This window comes from Somniosus microcephalus, chromosome 2 (assembly GCF_052327205.1).
Source record: "Somniosus microcephalus isolate GS21.2 chromosome 2, FLI_Smic_1.0, whole genome shotgun sequence".
Classification (NCBI taxonomy): Eukaryota; Metazoa; Chordata; class Chondrichthyes; order Squaliformes; family Somniosidae; genus Somniosus; species Somniosus microcephalus.
The window spans coordinates 331,142,298-331,167,963 of NC_140988.1; the positions used below are offsets into that span (position 1 = coordinate 331,142,298).

General features: G+C 45.4%; 1 protein-coding gene across 3 annotated transcripts in view; it reads left to right on the top strand.

Annotated features, from left to right (window-relative positions):
• myo5b (myosin VB) overlaps window positions 1–25,666 on the top strand; it is a 360,722-nt gene that overhangs the window by 293,477 nt on the left and 41,579 nt on the right. For all 3 annotated transcript variants that reach the window (XM_085974944.1, XM_085974932.1, XM_085974939.1), the window contains 5 exons: window positions 15,486–15,579; window positions 16,171–16,319; window positions 18,134–18,253; window positions 19,468–19,605; window positions 25,045–25,110. In XM_085974944.1, coding sequence (XP_085831070.1) covers window positions 15,486–15,579; window positions 16,171–16,319; window positions 18,134–18,253; window positions 19,468–19,605; window positions 25,045–25,110 — 567 coding nt within the window. The remainder of the gene's footprint in view (window positions 1–15,485; window positions 15,580–16,170; window positions 16,320–18,133; window positions 18,254–19,467; window positions 19,606–25,044; window positions 25,111–25,666) is intronic.

A 25,666-nucleotide genomic window follows, 5' to 3' on the forward strand; every position in this document is an offset into this window, starting at 1 on the left:
GTGGGTTGGCCACAACTCGATGGAGGCGGGACTACAACCCTGAAAGTTGTAGTCCCGCCTCCTACACGCCTCCTCAATGAAAATCCAGCCCTATATGTATTCATCTGTCCTTTTTGCTGGGGGTGCCTGTATGTACACACACAAGTATCAACAAGAAAAAGTAAGTTAATCTTCGGAATTACCGCACAGAACGAGGCCATGCAGCCTGTCACATCTGTACTGGTGCTCGTTCATCAACCAGAGCTATCTACATTTCACTTCACTGTCCCTTTCCACATTCCCATTTATATTTTTTCTTTAGAAGTATTTACTCAGTTCCCTTTTAAATGCATTTCTAGTCTCTGCCTCAATAGCCACTTGTCGTAAAGCATTCCATGTATTAATAGCCTCTAACTTCCCGCTCTATTCCTCTAGTAGTATCTCCGAATTTATGCCCCCTTGCTATTGATTCACCAATTGCCAGCGACAATCTTTCCCAATTTACTTTCTCTAAACTTTCATTGTGCAAAAATCTTTCTAAGAACCTCCTCCCTTCTCTGCTTTATTGGAAAAAAAATTCAAGCCTTTCTTCATAACTATAATCTTTGTATTGTAATGAATCTTCGCTGTATGGCTCTAATATCCTTCCTATAAGGGGCTGCCAAGAACTGCGCACAATACTGAGGCCTGACCAATTTCCTTTCTTTTATATTCAATGCCCGTTTATATAAAACTCATAACCCTGTTTTCCTTTTTATGGTCTTTCCATACTGCAAGGCCCATCTGGGGTCAGATTCCTAATGAAAAGAACTGGCCCCTATAAAGTTGTATTGAAAGCCGTTAACTTTTTATGTTCGCATTTAAAATATTTGTTACCCTATCAGGAGAAATTATTTTTGGCTTGGAAAGCAAAATTATTGTTGGCTGTAAAATGTGCCAAATAAATTTTTTTTTTAAATCATTTTTTTCCTCTGGAAAATAAATCTCATGCCTTCAGCAATCAAGTCCACTTCAGTAATTTCTAAATCCACCATTACTGCAAACTGCACTTCTGTGTACTTCAGGCTTTTTTTCACTTGTAATACAAATGTTGAGTTTAGAGCTATCAGTATTTGTGAAGTTGTTGGTCAGCTTTTGCTAGTTTTCTAGGTTAGCATGTCTGAGGGTGCTTTCTTAAATTAAGATTATGACATTATTAGGACAGTGTAGAGGGGAGACAGAATTCTCTATCTAACCAATACTATACATAACCTGAAAGTGGTTGATGCTGACATGGTGCAAAAAGTGGGAAAACGTCCCATTCCCCAGCACTGATGTTACTCACGTACATGAGCCAAAAAAAACAAGCTATCTGAGGAGAGAAGCCTCTAAGGCAGCAAACTTTGCCACAAATATGCTGAGGTCTCAACATAATTTACATGCCACAGTGCTGTTTACCGCGGGAGTTGATTGAGATCATCTCAATTAATGCTGTCTGTGTAAACAGGACCAAAGGGGCACGTCTTTGCTTTGCATACATATTATCTGAGGGAGGGAAATCAATCATGGCATCAAATCTATGTGCAAAGTCTGATGTTTCTGTGAACTACAGTACCGATAAGCTTTAGGGAATTCAATTAATTGGTGTCTGTTTAGTATAATTATGTCTGTGAATTATTGCAACTGAGTCACAGCGGCAACTTCTGCAGTTGATCTGTCTGAGTGGTGCAGTGATGAGCAAGAAATAGGCCGGTGTTGGAGGAGAATAATTGCAATTACAGAGAATAATTGCAATTATGGAGACATGGCTACAGGGCGACCAAGGCTGGGAGCTGAATATCCAAGGATATTCGATATTTAGGAAGGACAGGCAAAAAGGAAAAGGAGGTGGGGTGGCGTTGTTAGTAAAGGATGAAATCAGAGCAATCAGTGAGAAAGGATGTTGGCTCAGAAAATAAAGATGTAGAATCAGTCTGGGTGGAGCTAAGAAGCACCAAGGGTCAGAAAACATTGGTGGGAATTGTCTATAGGCCTCCAAACAGTAGCGGTAATGTAGGGGATGGCATTAAACAGGAAATTAGAGATGCATGTAACAAGGGTACTACAGTAATCATGGGTGACTTTAATCTACATATAGACTGGCCAAACCAAATTAGCAATAATACTGTGGAGGATGAATTCCTGGAGTGTGTACGAGATGGATTTTTAGACCAGTACGTTGAGCCAACTAGGGCACAGGCTATCCTAGATTGGGTAATGTGCAATGAGAAGGGGTTAATTAATAATCTTGTTGTGCGGGGTCCTTTAGGGAAGAGTTACCATAACATGATAGAATTCTTCATTAAGATGGAAAGTGAAGTATTCCAATCTGAAACTAGTGTCCTAAGTGGAAACTACGAAGGTATGAGGAGTGAGTTGGCTATGATAGATTGGGGAGCTTCATTAAAGGCATGACGGTGGATAGGCAATGGCTAACATTTAAGGAACGAATGCAGGAATTGCAACAGTTATACATTCCTTTCTGGCGCAAAAACACAAAAGGAAAAACTGCCCAACCATGGCTAACAAAAGAAATTAAGGATAGTATTAGATCCAAAGAGGAGTCATATAAAGCTGCCAGAAAAAGTAGCAAGCCTGAGGATTGGGAGCAGTTTAGAATTCAGCAAAAAAGGACCAAAAGATTGATTAAGAGGGGAAAAATAGAATATGAGAGTAAACTTTCAGGGAACATAAAAGCGGACTGTAAAAGCTTCTACAAGTATGTAAAAAGAAAAAGATTAGTGAAGACAAATGTAGGTCCCTTACAGTCAGAAACGGGTGAATTTATAATGGGGAACAAGGAAATTGCAGAGCAATTAAACAAATACTTTGGTTCTGACTTCACGGAAGAGGACACAAATAACTTCCCAGAAATGCTAGGGAACCAAGGGTCTAGTGAGAAGGAGAAATTAAAGGAAAGTAGTATTAGTAAAAAAAATAGTGCTTGAGAAATTAATGGGACTGAAAGCTGATAAATCCCCAGGGCCTGATAATCTGCATCCCAGAGTACTAAAAGAGGTAGCCATGGAAATAGTGGATGCATTGGTTTCATCTTCCAAAATTCTATAGATTATGAAACAGTTCCTGCAGATTGGAGGGTGGCAAATGTAACCCCACTATTTAAAAAAGGAGGGAGAGAGAAAACAGGGAACTACAGACCGGTTAGCCTAACATCAGTAGTAGGGAAAATGCTAGAGTCTATTATAAAGGATAACAGGACACTTAGAAAATATCAACGGGATTAGACAAAGTCAACATAGATTTATGAAAGGGAAATCATGTTTGACAAACCTACTGGAGTTTTTTGAGGATGTAACTGGTAGAATAGATAAGGGAGAACCAGTGGATGTGGTGTGGTGTATTTGATAAAGTCCCACATAAGAGGTTAGTGTGCAAAATTAAAGCACATGGGATTGGGGGTAATATACTGGCATGGATTGAAAATTGGTTAACAAACAGGAAGCAGAGAGTAGGAATAAATGGGTCTTTTTCAGGGTGGCAGGCGGTGACTAGTGGGGTACCGCAGGGATCAGTGCTTGGGCCCCAGTTATTCACAATATATATCAATGATTTGGATGAGGGAACCAAATGTATTATTCCCAAGTTTGCTGGTGACACAAAACTGGGTGGGATTGTGAGTTGTGAGGAGGGTGCAAAGAGGCTTCAAGGTGATTTAGACAAGTTGAGTGAGTGGGCAAATACATGGCAGATGCAGTATAACATGGATAAATGTGAAGTTATCCACTTCGGTAGGAAAAACAGAAAGGCAGAGTATTATTTAAATGGTGATAGATTGGGAAATGTTGATGTACAAAGGGACCTGGGTGTCCTTGTACACCAGTTACTGAAAGCAAACATGCAGGTGCAGCAAGCAGTTAGGAAGGCAAATGGTATGTTGGCCTTCATTGCAAGAGGATTTGAGTACAGGAGCAAGGATGTCTTACTGCAGTTATACAGGGTCTTGGTGAGACCGCACCTAGAGTACTGTGTGCAATTTTGGTCTCCTTACCTAAGAAAGGATATACTTGCCATAGAGGGAGTGCAGTGAAGGTTCACCAGACCGATTCCTGGGATGGCAGGACTGTCGTATGAGGAGAGATTGGGTCAACTAGGCCTGTATTCACTAGAGTTTAGAAGAATGAGAGGGGATCTCATTGAAATGTATAAAATTCTGACAGGGCTAGACAGACTGGATGCAGGGAGAATGTTTCCCCTGGCTGCGGGGTCTAGAACGAGGGGTCACAGTCTCAGGATATGGGGTAGGACATTTAGGACTGAGATGAGGAGAAATTTCTTCACTCAGGGTGGTGAACCTGTGGAATTCTCTACCACAGAAGGCTGTGGAGGCCCAGTCACTGAATATATTTAAGAAGGCGATAGATAGATTTCTAGACACAAAAGGCATCAAGGGGTATGGGGAGAGAGCGGGAATATGGTATTGAGATAGAGGATCAGTCATGATCATATTGAATGGCGGAGCAGGCTCGAAGGGCCGAATGGCCTACTCCTGCTCCTATTTTTCTATGTTTTTATGTTGCTATGACCCAAGGGTTTGCACAGGAATTGCACAGGAACATGGGACCAGAGGAGATCATGGAGCTATGAAAGGGCAAAGGTTACACAGGATGCCAGTGGAGCTTGGTGAGTTTAGGGATAATGATGTTGTGGGCCTTAGTGCAGGTGAGGGTATGGACTGGGGCATTCTGGATGACTTGCATTTTATGAATGGTGGAAGGGAGATTGGCAAGGAGAGAATTGAAGTCCAGCCATGATATAAAAGCATGGATTCGGGTATCAGTGATGGGGGGGGAGAGGTATTGGTGCTGGTGACCAGTTGGATGTGGCGGGGAAAGCTAAGTTTGGGGACAAGCATTATACCAAGCTAAGCCTAAGAAGGCAGCTGAGAGGAGATGAAGTCAATACTGGAGACGTATAGATGTTTTCAGGAGAGAAAGGGTGAACAGGCTGGGTCTCTTTTCGCTTGAAAAAAGGCTGAGGGGTGATCTAATAGAGGTTTTTAAAATTATGAAATATTTTGATAGAGTGGATACAGAGAGAGTGTTTCCACTTGTGGGGAAGAGAATAACTAGGGGCCGTCAATATAAGATAGGGAATTCAGAAGAAACTCCTTTACCCAGACGGTGATGAGAATGTTGAGGGAGTAGTTGAGGCAAATAGCATTGATGCATTTAAGGGGAGGCTAGACAAGCATATGAGGGAGAAGAGAATCGGGGGTTATGCTGATAGAGTTAGATGAGGAAAGATGGGAGGAGGCTCGAGTGGAGGGGACTGGTCGGGCCGAATGGCCTGTTTCTGTGCCGTATATCCTATGTAAAAGAGGAATGCTTCAGTTTTGCTTAAATTAAGCTAGAGGATGTTTCGGCTCATCCAATGTCTTAATGGTAGATAGACAATTGGCAGCAACAGCAATGGGGAAGTGATGGCAAGTTAGAGCTGGATGTCATGAGCACACATGTGAAACTTGACCCTGTGCTTCCAAGGATAACATGTGAATAATGAAGGGGAAGTGGCTAAGAATAGAACCCTGGGGTACACCAGGGATGATTGTGCAGGCACAGAAGGAGAAACCATTTGTGGTGACTTAATTTTTATGGTGTGCTAGGTAGGAGTGGAACCAGGAAGGAGCAGTGCCGCAGATGTGGACTGCAGAGGAGAAATGCGCAAGGAGGATTAGAGCAATGGACAGTATTAAAAACAGTCAAAAAAATCCAAGAGTATGAAGGAGGACAGTGAAACTTGCATGCAGTCACATAAGGTTTCTTTTATCAAAGTGGTTTAGGTGGGGTGGAAACCTGATTGGAGTGCTTTGAACAGGAAGTAGCAAGGGTTGAAATTATGTCCACGGGGTTTTATGTCCCATCCGAAAGACTGCACCTCTGACAGTACAGCAATCCCTCAGTACTGCACTGAAATACCGGTACCAATCTTGGCTTGATGGCGATGGAGGAGTGAGGGATGTGTCGGGCTATGAGGTTACAGATTGTGGTAGTGTATAATTCTGCTGCTACCGATGGCGCACAGTGCCTTGTGGATGCCTAGTTTTGGGCTGCTGGATCTGTCCTACTTAACACAGTGATGGTGCTACACAATAGTGGGTGCCCTTACTGTGAAGCAGGCTATTTAGCTGAGTGGTGATGGGAGGTTGTGTCAGAGCCAACCCTGATCGCGTTCTCATCTGACAGGCACACATATCCATTTTCCAACTTTAATAGAGAACAGAAGTGCAATCCCCCAGATGATTCCCCCCCCCCTCCCTTTCACTGCTTCCTGCTGAGGTTAGTTAAGTCAGTACTGGCCAGACCCATGCTGCAGTGAGGCACTCAGTTCCACACAGGGTGATGTACTTACCATTGAGCCATTAGGCAAGTATTTTCCTGATGTTTTATTAAAATTGAAATAACAGACTTTTATGTAGCATTTTTGGGGAGTTTTGTGCTTATCAAAGTGAAGAATGCCGACGTTAGGAAATGGAAATTTGGCACACATTTTGCACACAATGTCAACATTAAGCACTCCCAGGTCATAGGCTGGATCCAGATTGAGGCTGCACAATCTGCCTTAAACCCAAATTTACAAGTGAGTCCTCTGTTACACGAGTGTGGCAATTCCACACTGGCGCACTCCTTTTGTGTTTTTATTTTTCTTCCCTTACTGCAGGTTATTTTTTTCTCCAGCACTGTGGATGAGATGAGATAACTCATCCTGTGGCCGTATTCGAGTACCTGACACTGAAACATTGCACCAAAAGTTGTCGATCTTTCCACTTCTGGATCTCAACTTTGTTAGAAAACAGGCCTTTGGGTTTGGTTCTCACCCAAAGGTCAATGTTGGTCCAGCTTCCAACAAGGACAGTAGGACCAGGGTGAAAGATGGATGTGTAAAAGTTTATATTTTTTCATGGAAAAAAAAATAGAAATTATATAGCATTTATGGCCCCTAGTTTTTGGACTCCCCCACAAGTAAAAACATCTTCTCTACCTCCACCCTATCGAACCCCTTCATAATTTTAAAGACCTCTGTCAGGTCACTTCTCGGTCTCTTTTCTGGTGAAAAGATCCCCAGCCTGTTCAGTCTTTCTCCTCTTTAGCCTGAGGAGATGTAGTTCCTTCATCATTTCTCCAGCTGAAGTCAGCTAATTCAGCACAGACCAGGAATTTGTTTCCCCCATCGTGATGTGGGTGTTACTGGCAGGGCCACAATTATTGCCCATCCCTAGTTGCCCTCTGAAAGTGGTAATGAACCTTCTTGTTGAGTACCAATTGTTTGTACAACTGACTGGCTTGCTCGGCCAATTCAAAGGGTATTAAGAGTTAACCACCTAGAGTAAACGAGTCACACAAAGACTGGATGGGACTAAAAGCCGACAAATCCTCTGGACCTGACGGCCTACATCCTAGGGTTTTAAAAGAGGTGGCTGAAGAGATAGTGGATGCATTGGTTTTGATCTTCCAAAATTCCCTAAATTCTGGAATGGTCCCAGCGGATTGGAAGGTCGCAAATGTAACACCGCTATTCAAGAAAGGAGGGAGAGAAAAGACAGGGAACTACAGGCCAATTCGCCTGACATCAGTCGTCGGGGAAAATGCACGAATCTATTGTTAAGGAAGTGGCATCAAGTCACTTAGAAAATCAGGCAGAGTCAACATGGTTTTATGAAAGGGAAATCGTGTTTGACAAATTTATTAGAGTTTTTTGAGGATGTAACTAGCAGGGTAGATAAAGGGGAACCAGTGGATGCAGTATATTCCAAAAAGCAATCGATAAGGTGCCACATAAAAGGCTAGGGCTCATGGGGTTGGGGGTAATATAGTAGCATGGCTAGAGGATTGGTTAATGGACAGAAAACAGAGAGTAGGGATAAACGGATCTTTTTCAGGTTGGCAGGCTGTAACTAGTGGGGTGCCGCAAGGATCAGTGTTGGGGCCTCAGCTATTTACAATCTATATTAATGACCCAGATGAAGGGACAGAGTGTAATGTATCCAAGTTTGCTGATGATACAAAGTTCGGAGGGACAGTAAGCTGTGAGGAGAACACAGTCTGCAAAGGGATATAGATAGACTAAGTGAGTGGGTAGTAAGGTGGCAGATGGAGTATAATGTAGGGAAATGTGAGGTTATTCACTTTGGTAGGAAGAATAGAAAAACAGATTTTTTTTTTAAATGGTGAGAAACTTTCAAATGTTGGTGTTCAGAGAGATTTGGGTGTCCTTGTGCAAGAAACACAGAAAGCTAGCATGCAGGTACAGCAAGCAATAAGGAAGGCAAATTGCATGTTGGCCTTTATTGCAAGGGGGTTGGAGTATAAGAGTAAGGAAGTCTTGCTACAATTGTACAGGGCCTTGGTGAGACCACACCTGGAGTACTGTGCACAGTTTTGGTCTCCTTATCTAAGGAAGGATATACTTGCCTTGGAGGTGGTGCAACGATGGTTCACTCGATTGATTCCTGGGATGAGAGGGCTATCCAATGATAAGAGATTGTGTAGAATGGGCCTATGCTCTCTGGAGTTTAGAAGAATGAGAGGTGATCTCATTGAAACATACAAGATTCTGAAGGGGGTTGACAGGGTAGATGCTGAGAGGTTGTTTCCCCTGGCTGGAGTGTCTAGAACGAGGGGGCATAGTCTCAGGATAAGGGGTAGACCATTTAAGACTGAGATGAGGAGGAATTTCTTCACTCTATGAATCTTTGGAATTCTCTGTCCCAGAGGGCTGTGAATGCTGAGTCTTTGATTATATTCAAGGCTGAGTTGGATAGATTTTTGGACTCTGGGGGAATCGAGAGATATGGAGATCGGGCGGGAAAGTGGAGTTGAGGTCGATGATCAGCCATGATCTTATTGAATGGTGGAGCAGGTTCGAGGGGGCCGTATGGCTTACTCCTGCTCTTATTTCTTATGGGCTGGCAGGTTCCTTTCCCAGAAGAACTTTGTAAACCAGTTGGGTATTCACGACAATCTGGCTGCTTTCTGGTCAAATTTTTCTGTGCTAGATTTATTGAATTCAGTTTTACAACTTGCCACTGTGGAATTTAAACTCTCAACCTTTGGGTTGCTAGTCCAGTACCATAACCACTACAATACCAAACCCTTTAAATGGGACCTTCTGCATCTGCATGACTCAGTACTACATGACACAGTGGGGGGAAATTCGGTTGCATTGTGCCACCCATTAGCTCCCTAAGAGGGCGCTAATGGGGAGCAAAGCAACTAGCGCCCGGGCGCGGCGATGTTTCCGCCGCTCGCGAAATTGACCGGACATTTTGCGGCGGCGCTAAACACTACCGCCACGATCTCCTGCGCCCGCAGATCATGATGTCAGTCGAACGTGCAACACCCCGGTAGCGCCCCAGACCGATTATTGAGTGGCGCCCCCTGCCTTACCGCTTGCCGCTAGCAACGACCGGTTGAGGGGAGCGTTTTGCAGTCGGGAAGGGACTGGGGGAGCACTATTTAAAGGCGACCGCTTCCTACCTTTTTTTGTCGGCGACATTTTTGCACCACGCATTCTAAGAGAGAGAGAGACTTCTGGAGAGATTCACCGCTGTGTGAAGGAGTTTTGGGTACTGAGCAGCACTTTACAGGTTCATTTTGATTTGCCCTTCCTTGCATCGATTTAGAAGAGACTATGGGGGCTGCACTCTGAGCTCTTTCCCTGGGCCTCTCCATTGTTTTTTCCAGCAGATGTGATGTGTTGGTCTCTCCAGGCCAAGATTCAAGACTGCAATGAGCAGGGTGTGGATGGAGAGCAAGATCAACCCTCCCCTATAAGAACTGGCCGGCGCCAGTATGTCTGTGTTCCATTGCTGACTGACATCACGTGAGCTTCGCCAGCGCTCTGAGGTAGCGCCTCGCACCTCGGCGTTAGCACCTTGAGAGGTGTGTAGCGCCTGATTTAGCGCTCCAATCACCTCCGGGGCGATAGACGCCAAGTTTGCAGTTGGAGGTGATAATTAGCGCTAGCCACTAAACTTTGCGCCCGGCCGATAATTGCGCCCCAAACAGGGCGATACGGATTTCTCCCCCAGTGTGTTTATAAACCGGCATTAGAGGAGCTAAATTAAACAGGTTAACAAATACGGATAAAATTTGTTTGAGGTGCCATGTTACTGACCTCAACTGTGAAACACAGATTATGGGCTCGATTTTGACAGGCTCGAGGAGGCGAGATTAGAGGCGTGTGAGTTGTTAAAATTACCAAAAATGACGGGCGGGCCGGATCCTGCCTCCAAACAATTTTCCCAAATGCGTGTCTTCTGATCCCCTTTCCATCCCGCCTCCAAGAGGCGGGATAGGTCCTTAACAACCACTTAATTGCCTCTATAATCCCATTTTGAGAGGCCTTTCCAATTTTTAGACATTTTCCCCATCCTACACGCCTCCTCTGCAACACGCATGGTAATGCTGGTGGCCTCACAAGTGGATTGCTTACTCAGTTGCAGCTCCACCATTACAAAGGAGTTTTCACCAATGATCATTTGCAGGTGGCAGAACTGTTGTTTCAGGTCTGGGGGAACTTTTAGCAGGCATATTCAGTGTTGTGGAAGTTTGGAGCCTGACACCCATCTTCAGTGTGACCTCCTGGGAAACCCCTCTCCCCACCTTGACTAAGCGCTTCCTCAACTGAGGTATATACCAGAAGCATGGTGACCATTTAATTCCTTTCCTCCTGGACATCAGATTCGGACGATGACCAGCCGCGGCAGCAGCAGAACCATGAGCAACAGCAGGAGCATCAACAGGAGCGCCAAGCTGCTAGTCACCCACCTGAAGATGCACAGGCCAGAAGGCGCCAGTGCGCGACAACATTGCTGCCCGGGATGCAAGGGACGCACTCATCCTGGCCAGATTTACTTAGCCTGCACAATCAAACACTTTAGTCTCACTCCTTCTTACCAGAGCATCGACAATGGACAAGAACCTGCAGAATCCTATCACTCTGACCACCATTCTGACAATCGCAAGGCGCCCTAAGCCCTCAATGCGGAAGTCCCATTTGCGAAATGACACAGGCCACAACTTCCACAGTTTGCCATCAAAACACTTTATAATACAATCTCAATGATGGCTGGTCCAAAAACAAAACAACACAGCACCCAAGTGACTACCCTTGTGACTACTTGTGCTTTATCTTCCTCTTACGCGTGCTCCTATGTGGTGCTTCCCCTGTGGCTTCAGCAGATGTGGAGGCCCCTTGCTCACTCCCTTGTTGCTCTTGTCTCGACGCCTTTGGCGGGCGTCCTCTGGGGTGGCGAACCTGTGCGGGCTCGCCAACAGTCTGCTGCTCCTGCGGCTGTGCAGGGGCTGAGACGCCCATCTCAGTTGGATGAGGAATCTGGTGGGGCTCTGACCGAGGGCTTTGCTGTGGCATGGTCGTGTGAGCGCTTGGAGAGGTGCCCCCACTTCCTTGTTCTCTGCCACCAACATCCCTCTCATGGGTCAGCCCCACTTCAGAGCTAGCAAGTGGCTTGACAGCACCTTGCTGCACTGCAGAGGGGCCATGAGGACCCGTTTCTGCACTGGAAGTCCTACTCCAGAGGACTTGCATGAAGGTCTAGTTTGTTTGCTCAATAGCTGACCATCGCTCCTCAAGAGATGTCATTCTATTCTGAACAATGACCATGTTTTCAATACCCTGGCGACTAAGCTACTCCATGGACGTAGCCATCCTCTCCTCTACGATAGCCAGCCTTACCATGGAGGTAGCCATCCTTTCCACGTATGTTGCCATCCTTTCCACGGTGATGCGTTCATGTGCCAATGCCACCTCAAAGGTTCTGCTCATGTTCGCGATGGACTCCTCCATTCGCTCCACACTCGCAGCGACCCTGGAGACAAAACCTGCCAGAGACTCCTGTTCCTGGAGTTCCAGCACCGCTCTCCTTTTGGATGGACCCGGAGGCACAGGGTCGACATGCAGCAGAGCTGAACTGGCAGAGTCCTGCGCCCTCCAACGAGGACTCTCCACTGCTGTTCCTGTCTCCACCATCTGCTGATACTCACTTGTGAGCTGTGATGCACCAGGCGACAACACTACTCTATCTCACGAATGTCCCACCGAGGTGTGAGCATCTGCGCTAGTGCTGGGTGCGCTGAATTCTGCTGACGATGCGCCCTCAGGAAGCTGCAGCCTCTGAGGAGTCTGGAGGCTCAGGCTGTTCCTCCTGGACAGTGGGGACGGGGGCTTTCAGTGGTCCTGTGGGGGAGTAAAGGAAAGAGTCAGAGATGCGAGGTCAAGGTTACATGCACATTGAATATTGCAGATGATCATAAGTCAATCTGTTAGAGCTTCAGAATCATTATCAGTGACTCATGCGATGTCAATGAGAGAGATTCCAATCTATTCTGTCACCAGCTTGCTGTGATGTGCCCATCTGTCCGTCCTCCACTTGGGTATCCTCCTCGATCCCAGCAATTTCCAGGGCCACCTCCTCCCAGGGGGTGAGCTGGGCTACTGAGGGTGGCCCTCCTCCTGGCGGGGCTCTTTCCCTCTTATTGTGGGCTCTCTTTTCCTGCAATGAGGGACACAAGTGGAGTTTGAGTGAGAATGAAGGAGTGAGTGTAGAGAATCCATAGCATAGATGCTTAGAAGGAGACAAAGGGCCCTCAGTGTGTTGAAAGTTGTTGTCGTCATGGCATCACAGTGATAGGGAGTGTGAGGGCTGCATGGTCAAATAGTTAAGTGAATGTGACCGTAGAGAGAGAGGGAATGGGTAAGGGTGCAGGGATGTAAGTGGCATGTGGAGGAAGAGGTTGTCAAAGCAGAGTGCTGGTGAGGAGAGGCGATGGTGAGGGTGTTGGGAAAATCATACTCACTTTTCTTGTGCGGAGAAGGTCATGAAACCTCTTCCTGCATTGCAGCCAGGTTCTGCAGCTCAGCGAAGTGGAGTTGACCTCCTGGGCCAATTGTAGCCACACAGCTTTAGTCTGCTGAGGTGGCTTTTTTCTCCCTGAGGAAGGGAACAGCACCTCCTTATTACAGCTGGCTCCATGCACCAGAGCTTGGCGGGAGGGCTCATCAAATCGAGGAGCACACTTTTGCTTGATCGTTGACATTTTCCACAATTCAACTCCTTCATATAAATTGCAGAGCCTTTGCAGTCTCCAGAAGAATCAAGGCTGCTTGCAGGCCTTAAATCCAACAGCATTGATGACGTCATCGGAGGCGACTTTCTGTATGAAAAGAGTCATTGGGCCAGTGGTTCCCACTCGCAGGAAATCAATTGCCCAATTAGAGGACAATCCCACTTTTTCAACACGCTTGGGAGTCGGGGTCCTGACACGATTTCGTCCTGACACGCCCCAGCCCGCCCACACTGACAAAACCCAGCCCTATGTGCTTTACTTCATCTCACAGGTAGGGGGCTGCCTTCATGGTGAAAAAAGTCAACTGAAGCCAAACTTGGTTGATGCCATTCAATCAGTAATGTGATGTTCCATACAAAGAAAAATCTTCACCCATTAACTTGCACACCATGAAAAATGAGCTCTGTGACTCCTCAATCAGACTGCAGTCAATTATGCTGATGCCAGCATTGCAAAATTTTGTTGAAGAATTTCCCACCAATAATCATTACCAAGACAATGGCAATTACCGCAGTAGTCTTCAGAGACTATTGCGACATTTTATTGCTGAATACTTAATAAAGTGAAGAAAGACAATTTTCTCTCGGGGTTTTTTGGAGCTTTTTGTTTCCTGAAATTAATGTCAGAATGAAAAATCTCTACAATAAAAGTGTGTTTAGAAATTGAAACTCTGATTCAGTGGAATTCCAACAGAAGAGATTCAGACAGACACAATTTCTTCTGAAACGCGGCAGAAAGGTCCTGCGTAACCCTTTACATACAAAAATGGCAATTTGTAAGAATGCGGAAAATGCCATTGGGGCCATCTGTTTTGATTGAGCTCAACTTCATCTAACCGCCTTCTGATCGCAATCCCTTCTAATTCCAAAATCACCTCTAACGTATGAACTCACTTAAACTGTCTGTTCCAATGACCTTTGCAGATAACTTAATCTATATATTCCCTCATTTTAATTTTACTTTTCTCCCAAATTTTATGACCCATTCTAACATTTCCACTTGTGGGGAAGTCCAAAACTTGTGGGAAAGTCTAAAACATAAATAGTCACTAAATCCAATAAGGAATTCAGGAGAAACATAGAAACATAGACGATAGGAGCAGGAGTAGGCCATTCGGCCCCTCGAGCCTGTTTCGCCATTTAATGAGATCATGGCTGATCATCCAAATTCAGTACCCTGTCCCTGCTTTCTCCCCATATCCCTTGATCCCTTTTAGCCTTATTAAGAAATGTATCTAACTCCTTGAATATATTTAATGAATTGGCCTCAATTGCCTTCTGTGGTAGAGAATTCCACAGGTTCACCACTCTCTGGGTGAAGAAATTCCTCCTCATCTCAGTCCTAAATGGCTTACCCCTTATCCTTAGATTGTGACCCCTGGTTCTGGACTCCTCGGCCATCAGAAACATCCTTCCTGCATCTAGTTTGTCTAGTCCTGTTAGAATTTTATAAGTTTCAATGAGATCCCCTCTCATTCTTCTAAACTCTAGCGAATACAAGCCTAATCGACCCAATCTCTCTTCATACGTCATTCCTGCCATCCCAGGTATCAGCCTGGTGAATCTTCGCTGCACTCCCTCCGTGGCAAGAACATCCTTCCTCAGATAAGGTGACCAAAACTGCACACAATACTCAAGGTGTGGTCTCACCAAGACCCTGTACAACTGTAGCAAGACATCCTTGTTCCTGTACTTGAATCCTCTCGCTATGAAGGCCAACATACCATTTGCCTTCTTAACCGCCTGCTGCACCTGCATGCTTACCTTCAGCGACTGGTGCACAAGGACACCCAGGTCTCGTTGTACTTCCCCTTTTCCCAATCTATTGCCGTTCAGAGAAACTCAGTGGTGAGAATGTGGAACTTGCTGCCACATGGAGTGGTTGAAGCAAATAGCATAAATGCATTTAATGGGAAGCTAGATAAGTACATGAGGGAGAAAGGAATAGAAGGATATGTCGATAGGGTGAGATGAAGTAAATAGAGTGGGAGGAGGCTCGTGTGGAGCATAAAATGACCATTGGGCTGAATGACCTGTTTCTATGCTGTAAAGTCTATGTGAACAAAGCTTGGTATCCTGATTACTGCTGAAAACTGCATGTCGACGGACATCAGATGAGGCTTCATTATATAGTTTAATAGTTTACTGACACTGATTGTCAAGGCTCACGCATGAATCACAGGAGGATGGCAGACACCTGTGGAAATACATCACAGCACAAGACAACACAAGACAGGCGATGAGGCGAGAAAATTGCAGGCAGGAAGAAAAATCCGTTTAACTCGCTTAGAAGTTTTAATATTTACTATTCCTTTACCCAAAGAAACTAGCTTTTAAATCAGTAGCTGCGGTGAAGAAGTTACTTTTGTTTTTCTCTTGTCAGCGTGTGCTGGATCTGGAGAAGGAGAACACGCTGCTGAAACATGAAAAGGAGGAACTGAACCAGAGCATCAAGAATGAGTCCAAGGATGTAGCAGGTGAGATGGATTATTGTGATGGTACCAAGTTCCTCTATTTTTGCCTCTGCCCCTCTAAAGCACCTGTGGATAAGAGGCCTAAGGATACTGGCTGTGCTCAGGCATAAGAGAAATGGGTCTGGATCCACCAATACCACTGTGAGCAATCCACTCGGAGAAGTTTGGGATAGCTCTACCATAATATAAAATTGTATAATTTGGTCTTAAACACTGCCTTTCCATTCCTTAGAACTTACATTCCTCACCTCAACTAGTACTAAAATTAACCTTTCTTCTTGCTATAAGCAGTGAAAGGCTCCTTGTTTTGTTAAATCGTAGGGTTTTTTTGCGCTGTACCACTGTGTTTTGTTGTTTGTATGTAACATGCCTACAGCTCATGCGGGCTGAAACCCCCATTGAATGACGGAACAGGCTCAAGGGACTAAATGGCGCACTCCTGTTCCTATGTTCCTAAGTAGTGCCGATTGGAGTTTTCCTTTAAGTGTGAGTAAGCACAGCAAACCCAGTATACAAGGAGCACGTGAATCTGATTAGAAACATTTTTTTCTGCCTCAACCCATTGCCTATAACAGGATTGCACTGTATCTACAGAAAAACTCACACAGGAAACAGCAAAGGAAAATGAGCGGGCAAAGAAGGAGCTGGATGAAGAACGCTCTCGTTATCAAAACCTCCTGAAAGAGTATTCCCGTCTGGAGCAGCGATACGACAATCTGCGGGAGGAGATGACCCTAATTAAGGTGGTTTTCTAAACCTGTAAATGCTAATTCTTTTTTTTTTAACAAAAACGTATATAGTGAAAATGCATGATACCCAACACCAAGCAGTACTTTGTGTATATTTCTGATCTCTCCGGTGCAAATCAGACCAGGAAATGCCCAGAATTGGGTCCAATTTCCATCTCTCTTGCATCTTAAAAGCAGGCACGGGTGGGGTGTAACTGAGTGCAACATTAGGTGGACAACAGTGTCTGGGACGGATGGTGGAAGCTCACAGCCAAAGCAGACAGGTGCTTCATTACAATATGTAAAAGAGGGCGTGTAAGTTATTTGTATGATTTCCCGGCCAGCAGGTGTGCTGGACACATGTCCAACCCACAAACAACATTACCGTTTCCCATTAAGACTGCCTGGTAAAAATTGCATTTGGGTCTCAATGATGTCATCGGGACCCGACATGCATATGAGGAAAAGGACCCCGCCAGCTCTGAGCCCGTGTCCTTGCTGCCTGTTCATCAGGAGAGCAGGTGAAAATTGGGACTTGTCAGCTCCCAGCAACCCAAGGGCAGATAAGCAACAGGTGATGTTAGCTGCCAATCCGGTAGGCTTAAAATCACCCCCATCATGTCTCAGAGGGATGGGAGGAGGTTGACTGCCATTGCTCAGCTTGCAAAGTTCTGTATTCATTTCAACTGATCTACATTCGAGAAAAACTTGCCTCGCAGCCAATAAATCTGATAAATAGCTATAACCCACAAGCTTGGAACAAATGAAGCCGAGTTAATAGGTATAATTCCATGATTGTAGGGAGCGCAGGTCAGAGAATTGAGCTACATTGTTGTAGTCCTATCGCCGACTCGTACTCCTTGTGAGCACGGCTCTCCGCTAGGAGCGCAGGACCATGGAATTACCTCATATCCAGAGTAGAGACTGAGTAATCACAGTCCTGCAAGAGTGTTTTGCTCTGTTGGAACTTATCAATGTGATGCAGTGATCTAACCTCCAGAGTGGATCCGAGGTAGAGGCTGCACTAGCACACTAATGAGATGTAGGTGCCCAGTGAGAATCCCTATGTTTCACGTTTCCAAAGCGCCACTTGTAATGCTCATCACCACTTGAGTTGTGGTTTCAACCATAGAGCACTGCTGAGAGTTGTGTTAAGGCCCACGGGTTGAGCCAGTCATACCTTACAGGCTGGTGGAAAAATAGGAATTCCGCCTACTGCAATAGAAAAATAGGGTGGGAAAAGTAAAAGTGGTTACCCCCTCAGCTTGTTTTCTCCCCTGAACCTGCTGACACAGACTGGGTTTTAGTTCCTTGGGCACTGGCAGTCCAACAGTAGCTCTTTCAAGTGGCCATTCCTCTTATGTGATCTTAGACAGTGAGTGTAGGGAGGCTATGCTTGGAGGACATCACAGCCAAGTTTAATTCTGGCCTGATCCTATATTCACGCACACACATTTTCCATGAGAGGTCGGGGCTGGGAGGGAGAAACTGCAGTCAATATCCTCCTCCCCAGACCGGAGACACACAGGTCAGTTGTAGTGGCGGCAGTTGCTCTATCTGAGACTAACCAACCATGCCGATCAGGGATTGAACATGATTGGCTCTGGTTTGTATGGCTCAGTTTCACTTTGGGAGGTACATTTATCCACTCTGTCATTTGGGGATAAAACCCCTCCCTGAGACACGGTCCGTTCAGGTAAAGGTGTCAGCAGTGTATGACATGGTGGCATATAATGTACTGGAATTCAAAAAGTTACAAAATGACTTTAATATGAATGATTCCTTTCTTGCATTCCACTAATTCCCAATTCATTTTAAAATTATTTCAGCAAACTCCAGGCCACCGGAGAAACCCTTCCAATCAAAGCAGTCTCGAATCAGATTCTAACTACCCTTCCATCTCAACATCCGAGGTTGGGGATACAGAGGATGCAATACAGATGGTGGAGGTGAGAGACTAGACCACATGACGGATTTTGAATTCTGTAACTTTATAATTTCACACCACAAATACTTAATTTAGCAAAAACAATGAAAAAAGCCCTAACAGTAAATTTAAAAAATAATCACACTTGCAGCATTTTTCTAATCATAGAATCATACAGGGGGCCATTCAGCCCATCGTTTCTGTGCCGTCTCTTTGAAAGAGACATCCATGTAGTCCCACCTCCCTGCTCTTTCCCCATAGCCCTGTAAATCTTTCCTTTTAAAGCGTACATGCAATTCCTTTTTGAAAGTTACTATTGAATCTGCTTCCACCACTCTTTCAGGCAATGCATTCCAGATCATCATAACTTGCTGCTGTTCTAGCTGCTGGGGTTATGCTGGGCACAGTGAAAGAATAACACCACAAATCTGGATGGTTGTACAGTTTTGCTAACTGCACCCCTCTTCCTTTCTCTTCATAGTTAGCAGTGTGTGTATGTCGGGTAGGTCCAGGTCTGACCCTCCAACAGATTCTCTGTGAACTATGATTGTGGGAATCGTCCTCGGTGATGTGACTTGATTAAAATTTTTAGAAAGTAAGAAAACATGGAACGAGGAAGGACTCGCCACCTTATCTTCTGTCCACGGACAGTGTACCGTCCACGGACAGTGTACCATCCACTCCAGTTTTGAACTCTTCCCATCCCATTTAATTTCCTATGGAAATGTTCTACAGAAGTTTTTTCCCTGCTCACCCAACCCACACCCCAAAACAAGCAAAACTCCATAATGCCTCTCTAACCTTTACACCCAGCATTAGACCAGTTTGACTTCCTTGGCTTGACATTTGCATGGTCCCAGCAGCTCAGTAGCCATCATGTTCCTCACAACATTTCTCACCTATTTGTGCTTATCCTGAAATCCATCTTAAGGGCAGTATTTTCTTTCTCTTCAGAGGAAATAATTGAGTTTTTTTTTTAAAAAGAAGAAACTCATGAACAAGCACGCACATCTAGCCGACTATGCCTGATAATGATGAACAGCCACGCATGCATGAGCTCTGATGCCGTGGGCAGAAATGCTTGATGTGTTGTGCAAGAATCTTGGTGTAATCCGTAGCTATTCTTGCAATGCATCAATACATTTAATCCCAAATCCTTGCGAGCAGATTGAGGAAGTTGGTCTTTCATGGAAGGTTGCCTGGTTTGGTGTGTTTTAGTTTGTTTTTTCTTCACAGGAAGCTGGCTTGGAGAATGCCGCCATGGATATGACTATATTCCTGAAGCTGCAGAAGCGAGTGCGGGAACTGGAGCAGGAAAGAAAGTCCCTGCGTGCAGAGTTGGAGCGAAAAGAAGCGATTGATACAAAAAAGACGGTACAGTAATAAACGAACACAGAAACTAAGTTGTGTGTAATCGCGCATGAAAATACAAAATTCTGGTAATGGCAGCTGTATTTACAATGTCACAGGGCCACCTTTTTGTTATTAACTGATGACTATGAAGGTTTTCCTTTCATAAACAATCTCTACCCAGTAGCTCATGGACAACATGCATCACCTGATGCATTAGAGAGCCGTGCAAACCAGGAATCTTCCAGGTACAATTCCTGCTCTATCTTGACTTGGCTGATTTTAGCAGCAGCCACTGTTGTTACCCTCGTCACCTGTGGACTATTGAGGGGGGAAAAGTTGCTGTGGATTTCCTTTCCAGAGGCAGGTGTGGATTTTGAGTGAGGCTCAGATGATGTCAAATGGCTGAAAACCCTCACTGTCCCAACATCACTGGTGGCTATGGCCAAGGTGGTACCAGTGTTTATGGAACCACAACACCATTCTTTCATGAGAGGTGGGGTAGAGAGTGAGGGGAAAAAAAAGTCTCCAACACAAGTTCACAGCAGGAAGAAATGTGTGCCATAATTAAGAGAGCTTTTCAATAAAAGCAGCAGGCTGCAGAAGACAATGTTCTTAAAAATTTGTCACATTATGCTGTCAGCCACAGTGCACAGTAAAGCACACATTGTGTGCCGCACAATGTCACCGCCGGAGATGGGGCAGCCCACAGCGAATGGAGTACAATCGTGCAACAGTGATTGATGCACTGGGTGTTCAGGAAATCATCATTGGCTATTCTGAGCATAGGTCAGCAGAGCAGAAATGAGGAATGTAGGTTAATTCAGTTTCAGTTCTCCTATTCCAAGAAAAATTACAGAGGATATATCCTGTCCAACAGACTGATGGAATAAATATCCCAACAGGTGAGGCTGAGTGAAGAACATGCTGTCGGCCATGAAACACTGATGTAGCACCACTGGAACCTGTTACAAAAGTTTGTGTTTTTTAAGTTAAGAAAATGAATTCAATTTGCTTTGGTCAAGCCAATTTCTCTTCTGATACAAGTATAGAAACATAGAAGATAGGAGCAGGAGTAGGCCATTCGGCCCCTTGAGCCTGCTCCGCCATTTAATGAGATCATGGCTGATCATCCAAATTCAGTACCCTGTCCCTGCCTTCTCTCCATATCCCTTGATCCCTTTAGCCTTAAGAAATATATCTAACTCCTTCTTGAATATATTTAATGAATTGGCCTCACCTGCCTTCTGTGGTAGAGAATTCCACAGGTTCACCACTCTTTGGGTGAAGAAATTCCTCCTCATCTCTGTCCTAAATGGCTTACCCCTTATCCTTAGTCTGTGACCCCTGGTTCTGGACTCCCTGGCCATTGGGAACATCCTTCCTGCATCTAGTCTGTCTAGTCCTGTTAGAATTTTATAAGTTTCAATGAGATCCCCTCTCATTCTTCTAAACTCCAGCAAGTATAAGCCCAATCGACCCAATCTCTCCTCATACGTCATTCCTGCCATCCCAGGTATCAGTCTGGTGAATCTTCACTGCACTCCCTCCATGGCAAGAACATCCTTCCTCAGATAAGGCGACCAAAACTGCACACAATACTCAAGGTGTGGTCTCACCAAGGCCCTGTACAACTGCAGCAAGACATCCTTGTTCCTGTAATCGAACCCTCTCGCTACGAAGGCCAACATACCATTTGCCTTCTTAACCGCCTGCTGCACCTGCATGCTTACCTTCAGCGACTGGTGCACAAGGACACCCAGGTCTCGTTGCACTTCCCCTTCTCCCAATCTATTGCCGTTCAGATAATAATCTGCCTTCCTGTTTTTGCCACCAAAGTGGATAACCTCGTATTTATCCACATTATACTGCATTGGCCATGCATCTGCCCAATCACCCAACCTGTTCAAATCATGCTGGAGTTTCTCGGCATCCTCCTCACAGCACACACGCCCACCCAGCTTTGTGTCGTCTGCATACAGCACAGAAGGAGCTAATTCGGCCCATCATGCCTGTGCCAGCTCTTTGAAAGAGCTATACAATTAGTAACACTCCCCTGCTCTTTCCCTATAGACCTGCAAATTTTTCCTTTTCAAGTATATATCCAATTCCCTTTTGAAATTTACTATTGAATCTGCTTCCGCCACCCTTTCAGGCAGTGCATTCCAGATCATCATAACTCGCTGTGTATAAGAATTTCTCATCATCTCCCCTCTAGTTCTTTTACTACTTATCTTAATTCTGTGTCCTCTGGTTACCAACCCTCCTGCCAGTGGAAAGACTTTGGCCGAGATTTTCCAGGGGGTCAGCGGGCATGATCGGTGACGGGTTGAGAGGGAAAGTGTTTTTTTTTCCCCAGTGGGTCGGGACCTTGCTGTCTACCCGCCGCCACACACCTTTCCCCGATGTCTGGTCTGTCAGCGCTGAGCAGACCCGACATGCAGTGGCGGGGGACCCAATTCAGGTCATTATGACCTTGTTTAGAGATCATTAAGAATACATTTGAGCTCACCTTTTGATTTTACGTGCTCGCCCATGGGGTCCTCGCTGCTCGGGGATCACGTCTGTTAAACTGAGGCAGGAGTTCAGTGGCCATTGAATCAGCTGCTGAGTTAACAGCTTCAAATGTAAAGTAAAAGCTCCCACCTTACAGAGATATCTTCCCTCAGCCACAAGCTCTTCCTCACTGCATTTCCACAACAGATTCACCATACTGCAAGTCTTTACACAAGTCTCCATCCAGTCTTTATGCAAGTCCCTATCCAATCTGATTTCATTACCTCTCACCATTGACAGATCGCTTCTGTTATCTCTACTTCATCTGTCATCTATTCCATCAGCATGGATGCCCTTTATACTCTCTCACTTTGGTCCTCAGAGCCCCAACATCAGCAGCACCAAGCACACCAGCAACAACAACACCAACCTTCTCCGCAATCAACTGATGCTGCACAGGACACAGGGCATCAGCACCTGACCACATTGCTGCCCGGGATGGCCTCACCATGCCCAGATTTACTTCACTTGACGCTGTACACCCAGGCTGCCACATGGTGTGGGGTGGTGCCAACCTGGCGCATCAACACGATAAAGCATCCCTACAATGCCCAAGCCATTCCTTTTACACTCATCACCATTGCAAGGGATACCATTATGTCTCACCATTCACTGCAACTCCCTAAGCTGTTCCAATACAGCTACAACACTGGCATCTATCCGACAATGTGGGAAACTGCCCAGGTATGTCCTGTCCACAAAAAGCAGGACAAATCCAATCCGGCCAATTACTGCCCCATCAGTCTACTCTCAATCATCAGCAAAGTGATGGGAGGTGTCATCGACAGTGCTATCAAGCGGCACTTACTCACCAATAACTTGTTCACTGATGCCCAATTTGGGTTCCGCCAAGACCACTCAGCTCCTGACCTCATTACAGCCTTGGTCCGAACATGGACAAAGGAGCTGAATTCCGGAGGTGAGGTAAGAGTGACTGCCCTTGACATCAAGACAGCATTTGACCAAGTGTGGCATCAAGGAGCCTTAGTAAAACTGAAATCAATGGGAAACTCTCCACTGGCTGGAATCATGCCTAGCACAAAGGAAGATGGTCGTGGTAATTGAAGGTCAATCATCACAGCCCCAGGACATCGCTGCAGGAGTTCCTCAAGGCAGTGTCCCAGGCCCAACCATCTTCAGCTGCTTCATCAATGACCTTCCCTCCAACATAAGGTCAGAAATGGGGATGTTCGTTAATGACTGCACAGTGTTCAGTGCCATTCACAACTCCTCAGATAATGAAGCAGTCCATGCCCTCATGCAACAAGACCTGGACGACGTTCAGGCTTGGGCTGATAAGTGGCAGGTAACATTCGTGCCGCAGAAGTGCCAGGCAATGACTATCTCCAACAAGCGAGAATCTAACCACCACCCCTTGACATTCAATGGCATTACCATCGCCAAGTCCTTCACCATCAACATCCTGGGGGGTCACCATTGACCAGAAACTTAACTGGACCAGCCACATAAATACTGTGGCAACAAGATCAGGTCAGAGGCTAGGTATTCTGCGGCGAGTATCTCACCTCCTGACTCCCCAAAGCTTTTCCACCATCTACAAGGCACAAGTAAGGAGTGTGATGGAATACTCTCCACTTGCATGGATGAGTGCAGCTCCAACGACACTCAAGAAGCTTGACACCATCCAGGGTAAAACAGCCCATTTGATTGGCACCCCATCCACCACCTTAAACATTCACTCCCTCCACCACCAGCGTACTGTGGCTGCAGTGTGTACCATCTACAATTCAATTCAATTTTATTTGTCATATATGCAGCAGATGTGTGTACTGCACAATGAAATGTTGATTTTTACGAGTCCTCTCAACATTGGAATAAATATGGCATAACAATGATAAAATACTAATAGAAATACAGTAATAATAAATAAAACAACAGTAATAAATAATAATAAATTATACGTTCATGAGTCTTATGGCCTGGGGGTAGAAGCTGTTTGGAAACCTGCTGGTACGAGACTGTATGCTTCGGTATCTCTTACCGGACGGGAGCAGGGCGAAGAGGTTGTGGCTGGGGTGGCTCGCGTCTTTAATGATTCTCAGGGCCTTCCCCCGGCACCTCTCAGGGTAGATATCCTGGACAGCAGGTAGTTTAATTCCTATAGTATGTTGTGCAGCTTTCACCACCATCTGTAGAGCCTTGCGGTCTATGGCGGTGCAGTTGCCATACCAGGTAGTGATGCAGCCGGACAGGATACTCTCGATGGTGCACCGGTAGAAGTTGGTGAGAATCTGGGGGGCCATTCCAAATTTCTTCAGTCTCCTGAGGAAGAACAGGCGTTGGCATGCCTTCTTCGTTACAACATCGATGTGATGTGACCACGTTAAGTCCTCCGTAATGAATACACCCAGGAATTTGAAGCTGCTGACCCTCTCCACCTCAGCCCCTTCGATGTAGATTGGTGTGTGTCCCTCCCCCTGCCGCTTCCTGTAGTCCACGATCATCTCCTTTGTTTTGCTGATGTTGAGGGAGAGGTTGTTGTACTTGCACCATTCTGCTAGAGCTCTTACCTCCTCCCTGTAGCCTGTCTCGTCGCCATCTGTGATCAGGCCTACAACGGTAGTGTCATCAGCAAACTTGATGATGGAGTTGGAGTTGTGCGTGGCCACGCAATCGTGAGTAAACAGGGAGTACAGAAGGGGGCTGAGCACACAACCCTGGGGAGCTACCGTGTTCAGGATCAGTGTTGAGGAGGTGTTACTGCCTATTTTCACCACCTGGGGTCTGCCCGTCAGGAAGTCCAGGATCCAGTTGCATAGGGAGGTGTTAAGTCCTAGCTCACTGAGCTTGTTGACAAGCTTGGAGGGGATCATGGTATTGAATGCTGAACTATAATCAAGATGCACTGTTGGTGTGTAACAACAAATTTGTCTTCCTTCTGTGCAGGCGAATGAGTACAACAGCATCCCAGACAATGAGCAAGCAGCGGAAATGGCCTACGACAGCTTAAAGGTATGACATGAGCCAACTAGGATTTTACTTACAAAGCAACCTGATTGAATGTATATTTCCTGCTAAGAGTAAGAATAAGCAAGTTTCAAGGTGGACCGGTCCTGGGGCTCTCTCTGGCAATGAGTCATTTAAAAAATATATATATATATATTATTATTTTAGAAAGTACAATAGAATTAATGGCAAAGGTCATTGATTTTGTGTTGGAGACCCTCTGATGGTAATACTCATACTTCTGCCAATGGAGGAAAATTGAAAATATTTGTAGCTCATTCCCCCATCTTATCAATATCCCTTGGCAGCTTCTTTTGTACTTTTAAACATTTAACTATACCTCCTATTTTGGTACCATCTGCAAATGTCAACACCACTCCCTCTAGATCTATATCCAAATATACACAGTGAACAGAAATGGCCCCAGAACTGAACCCTGTGCAAAACCACTGCCCACTTCCAACCACTCTGAAAAGCTGCCCTTAACTCCTACTGCCTGTTTTTCCCCTTCTAACCAATTGTTAAACCAGTTTGCTATCCTTCTCCTAATTCCATGCTGTTT